This window comes from Phoca vitulina, unplaced genomic scaffold (genome assembly GCF_004348235.1).
Source record: "Phoca vitulina isolate PV1807 unplaced genomic scaffold, GSC_HSeal_1.0 scaffold80, whole genome shotgun sequence".
Lineage (NCBI taxonomy): Eukaryota > Metazoa > Chordata > Mammalia > Carnivora > Phocidae > Phoca > Phoca vitulina.
Window position 1 is genome coordinate 6,244,692 of NW_022589783.1, and position 4,822 is coordinate 6,249,513.

Sequence of the window (4,822 nt, forward strand, 5' to 3'; positions counted from 1 at the left end):
AAGGCACGCAGTCTGTGGGATTTTGTTACAGCAGCTGGACCAGACTAAGACAACAGGCTTTAGTTATCTCCTTGCCTGTCTTTCTGGGGTATCTACATCCCAAAGCTCTTTCCCCACCAGTGCAGAGAATGTCCCTGCCCATACAATCACCCGGATTGCATTGTGTGGCTGTACGTTGTTTATTCACACCCGCGGGTCTCTCTTGTAGATGACGTCTGGGTTGCTTCCAGACTCTGCTGTTACAAAGGGCGCCACAGTGAATCACTGTGAGCACATGTCTGTCCTGTGTTTGTAGGGAGACCCCTGGGATAAAGCCCTGGGAGCTGGATCAGTGCGTCGCAGGGTAGAGGGGTTGGCAGTTTTGCCCGCTTTCTGAAGCATCCTCCTATGGCCGCAGGACTTTGCCTGCCCCTCGGCGACATCCCGGAGTCCTCCGCAGACCCCGGAGAGGGAGCTGCCAGTCTTTTTTTTAAAACCAATCTGATAGGTGAATCTAGTATTTCAGTGAGCATCACTTGCCTTAGCGATAGAGGTCTTTTCTGGGGTGGAGTAGACCAAGGTGCAGGGAGGTCAAGGCCACCTGTGTTCTCATCTGGGTGCGTCCTCCCCCCAAGAAGCAGCACGCAGAGCTGAGCCCCCAGGGCTTTATTGCCTGTCCCTGGGGGGCACCTGGGCTTCTACATGGGGTTAGTTGGGGGCAGAGGGTCCTTCACACAGGCCTGTAGGTTCCATTGTAGCTAAAAGGGTCAGGCATCAAGCAGTCCCCCTCCTCCTCCTTCGGGGTCCAGCGCTGGATGTAGTTGGGGCCGCTGTTCCGGGGCCACACGATCACGGTGTCTCTGGACGCCAGGGATGGGTCCTCAGGGAAGAAGTTGAAAGGCCGGAGCAGGAAGCCCACGGAGTTTCCGGGTGTGGCCGTGTTAGGAATGTCCTCTGAGTGGGGGATGTGCAGGAAGCCCACAGTGACCCAGGCCACCAAGTCCTATGGGAGACAGGGGTGGGCAAGCGCTAAGGAGGCTCAGAGGGGGAGGGGTGGGTAACCCCCTCAAGCCCCATGTTTTTTTTTTTAAAGATTTTATTTATTTATTCATGAGAGAGAGAGGCAGACGGAGAAGCAGGCTCCCAAGGAGCAGGGAGGCCGATGCGGGACTCGATCCCAGGACTCTGGGATCATGACCTGAGCCGAAGGCAGACGCTTAACCATCTGAGCCACCCAGGCGCCCCCGCAAGTCCCATGTTTAAGGAATGGGCAGACTGCTGAGGTCGTCCACCACACAGCGAGCTGTGCTTTCCACCCTGGGACCCTGCCCAGATCTGGTCTTGGTCTAAGCCTGGAGGAAGGCAGGGCCAGTACCCTATTTTCTCTCTCTTTTTTTTTTTCCTTTTTTCTTTATTTGAGAGAGAGAGAGAGAGAGAGCGCGCGCACACACACACACACACACACACACACACACACACACACGCAAGCTGGGGGGAGGGGCAGAGGGAGAGGGAGAATCTCAAGCAGACTCCCCACTGGGCATGGAGCCTGACTTGGGGCTCGATCCCATGACCCTGAGATCATGACCTGAGCCGAAATCAAGAGTCAGACACTTAACCAAACTGAGCCACCCAGGCGCCCCCAGTACCTCGTTTTCAATGTTCTCATTGTTACGAAGAAACTCCTCAAAGACCACAGGGGGGTCCCAGGGATCGTTCTGGTTATAGATGCTGCTACTGCACACCTCTGACTCCCGGTACTTGGTCACTGCCAGGGGGTACCTGCCCAGAAGAGAAGCCAGGTGGCTCTGGGTGCCAGGGGGCCTCCCAGCCCTCCCAGAGACATCTTCAGGGTCAACGATGGGGGAAGTTACTGTCTTCCCCCCATTGTGAGATCATCTCCTGGGGGTCAGCCAGACCAACCAACCGTCAACTGAGGCTCAGGTGCTCGGCACGGCTCTCCCCTCCCCCTCCCCAAACACAGAGCCCCAGTTCCAGAAAACACACACACACACGTTCACCGGCCCAGATACACCACCACATAGACTCAGAATCTCATAGACAGACACAATGACACACAGAGACACATGAATACTAGCCCTCCCCTGCCTCCCAGGCCTCCCTTACCTGGCCCAGGTGACAGCCCGCTCCTTCTGCCAGCCCACGGGCAGCACCTGGTCGGCCATGGAGTGGATCTGTAGCCGGTAGCCGCGCTTATGACCCCAGCGGTTCTCCTCGGGACTCGTGAAGAGCAGGTACTTGGGCAGAAGCCGTCCGAAGCGGAAGGCCGCCTGGCGCTCCCAGTGGTAACTTGTCTGCTTCAGGGTTGGCTGCACCAGGTGGTGTCTTGGGCTCCAGGGGTTGGTGATGTTTTCCAGCTTCATCTGCAGGGTCTGGAAGCTGTTCTTGGTGCCTGCAGATGCGCAGGAAGAAGGACAATGAGAATGAATCCCCCTGACCTGAAATACCCTCATTTCTGTGCTGGGATCTCCATCCCAGACCACATCCAAGAACAAACCATCAGGAGTGGAGCGAAGAGGATGTTGGGGATATGCACTGAGCTAGCTGTAGGGTAGAAGGAAAGAATTAAAACCAAAAAATTAACAGAGGAACTAGAAGACAACTCCGAGTGAGGCCTGTTCTGCAGCCAAAGCCTGTCATGATGCCCCTGCCATGTTTCACGGTGACATTGTTAATGCAGGAGATAATGAGTATTGCAGACTACACAGCCGTAGGCAGCGACATTTCTTACACCCTTAGGCGTTGTCCCCACTCCCAAGCCCACATGCGCACTGTTCTGCCCCATCCAACCCTCTAAGGGTCAAGGAGCCCCAGGGCCAGGGCAGGGCCCACTGCCCGCATTCAGGGCCATGGACATGCTGGTCACTTCCACTGCTTTCCAGGGGCACATAGATGTCTAGCACGGTAGTTTGCAGAGAGGCAGGCTAGGCTCCTGATTCTATGCCTCCAGGAAAGTTGCAGCACCATCTCCTGCAGGAAGGCAGATGTTTGGCTGGGAGGGTGATTCCAAGCCCGGGTCCTACCTGCCACGTCCAGGTCCACGCGGTAGTGCACTAAGTGAGTGTGCATGTTGCCAAGCAGGTGCGTGTGCAGGCGGGTCCCGTAGCGCAGCCCCTCGGGGGTGTAGAAGGTGGCGTGGACGTAGCCGGTGGCGTGCATCTTGGCCTCCATCACCCCATTGGGGTAGAAGATGAAGTCCCAGATGTAGTCATAGTTGTAGACCGTGGACGTGGTCCGTAGCACCAGCACCTGGCCTTGCAGCCCCGCGTAGAAGTTGAAACCCCCACTGAAGTTGGAATTAAAGTGTCGCCGAAGGGGCACTCCAGTGGGCAGCTCAAAGACGCAGAGGGCTCGGGGGTAGCGCACGGGGCCATCGGCATCGTAGTGGTGGAGGGCGTCCAGGAAGGTGGCCGTGTCCGGGCAGTCGATGCCGGGCGCTAACTCGTGCGTGACGCTGCCCAGCCCCCAGCCCACGTCGATGTAGTTGGTCTGCATGCCCGCGGGCGTGTGCCCTCCATACAGCGCCGCCGCCTCCTGCACGCTCACTTCATAGGCTATGCGCTCGCAGCCGAACAGCACGTTGAGGATCTGCAGCCCCGAGGACGAGCGCAGCCGGAAGGAGACGCTCCAGCCGCCGTAGAGCACGGTGTTGCCCTCCAGCGTGTAGCGGGGACGCTGGGGCTGGACCAGGCGGGGGCCGTTCGCGGGCATGGGGGTGGGGAAGGCCCCGCGCGGCTTGTAGGAGGAGAAGAGGGGTGTTTCCTCTGTGCCTTCCCCGTCCTGGCCCTTGGGGGGTAGGTCCTCCAGAACCACCACGTCCACCTGTCCCTCCGCATACTTCCGTGCCAGCTCTTCTGGGCTCTGGTAGAACTTCCCGTTGTACCAGACCAGCTCCACCGTCCAGTCTTGGGCATTGGTGCTGCCGTGATCCAGGAGGAGCTCCAGCCCCGTGGGGTGCAGGAAGTAGCCTTCCACAAAGCGCTGCAAGATGAACCAAGAGCGGCGCTGGCCGGAGGCCACGCCCCGAGGCGCCACGTCCGTGAATGTCAGGCATCGCGAGTGACAGTCTTGGAAGGAGAAGCCCGTGGTATCAAGAAAAAATCGGTGCAGGGGCTTGGTGAGCTTCTGCAGGGCCTGGGCCAGGAGGGTGTACTCGGCCCCGGTGATGGGCCTGGAGGCCCAGGTGGTGCGACGCCCCGGCTTGGGGGGCAGCTCTCGCATGTAGTAGGGCCGCGGCAGGGGCCCCACCGCGAACTCCGTGACATTGGGATGCGCCTGGGCTCCGAAGAAGATGACGGCTCGGGCCTCGCGGACCGGAGGTCTTCCACCGTTGTCCAGAAATTTCAGTACGTGTTGCTTCTTGGGCAGCAACATCTCAATGAGGAACACGGAGTTTTTGGCCACAGTGGGTTCTCGGGAGGGCTCCAGCTTCAGCTCCTGCTGCGACCAGAGGAAGCTGCGCACGGCCTTCAGCTCTTGGGCGCTCAGGTCCTCGAACACGGCGGCCTGGCTGTTCAGGGTCCGTGGGGGGCACCTGGCCGTGGCCAGCGTCTGCAGCACCAGGACGGCAGCTATGGCCCAGCCGAGGGCCCGGGTCTCCGGCTGCATGGCTCTGGAACGCAGTAGCAGAGATGAACTTAGTTGGTTTATGGGAGGAAGTGCGTTTCCACTAGGCCGGAGCTTTGGATGGCGATATCCCCCGCCTGGTGGTTTTCCTACAGACTCAGCCCCCTGCCTTCGCCGCCCCAGCTGGAGGCAGGCCTCCATGGCAGCTGGGGACCTAACGCTGTTTAGATCTGTGCTTCCCATCGATTTTTTAAAA

General features: G+C 59.0%; 1 protein-coding gene across 1 annotated transcript; it reads right to left on the bottom strand.

Annotated features, from left to right (window-relative positions):
* Window positions 1-629: 629 nt before the first annotated feature.
* Window positions 630-4,608, bottom strand: AOC1 (amine oxidase copper containing 1). The gene is made up of 4 exons (XM_032394421.1): window positions 3,024-4,608; window positions 2,107-2,392; window positions 1,629-1,761; window positions 630-982 (listed from the first exon to the last, which is right to left on the bottom strand). Exons 1-4 carry the CDS (start codon window positions 4,606-4,608, stop codon window positions 710-712), a joined length of 2,277 nt encoding a protein of 758 aa, XP_032250312.1. The 3' UTR covers window positions 630-709.
* Window positions 4,609-4,822: the final 214 nt, after the last annotated feature.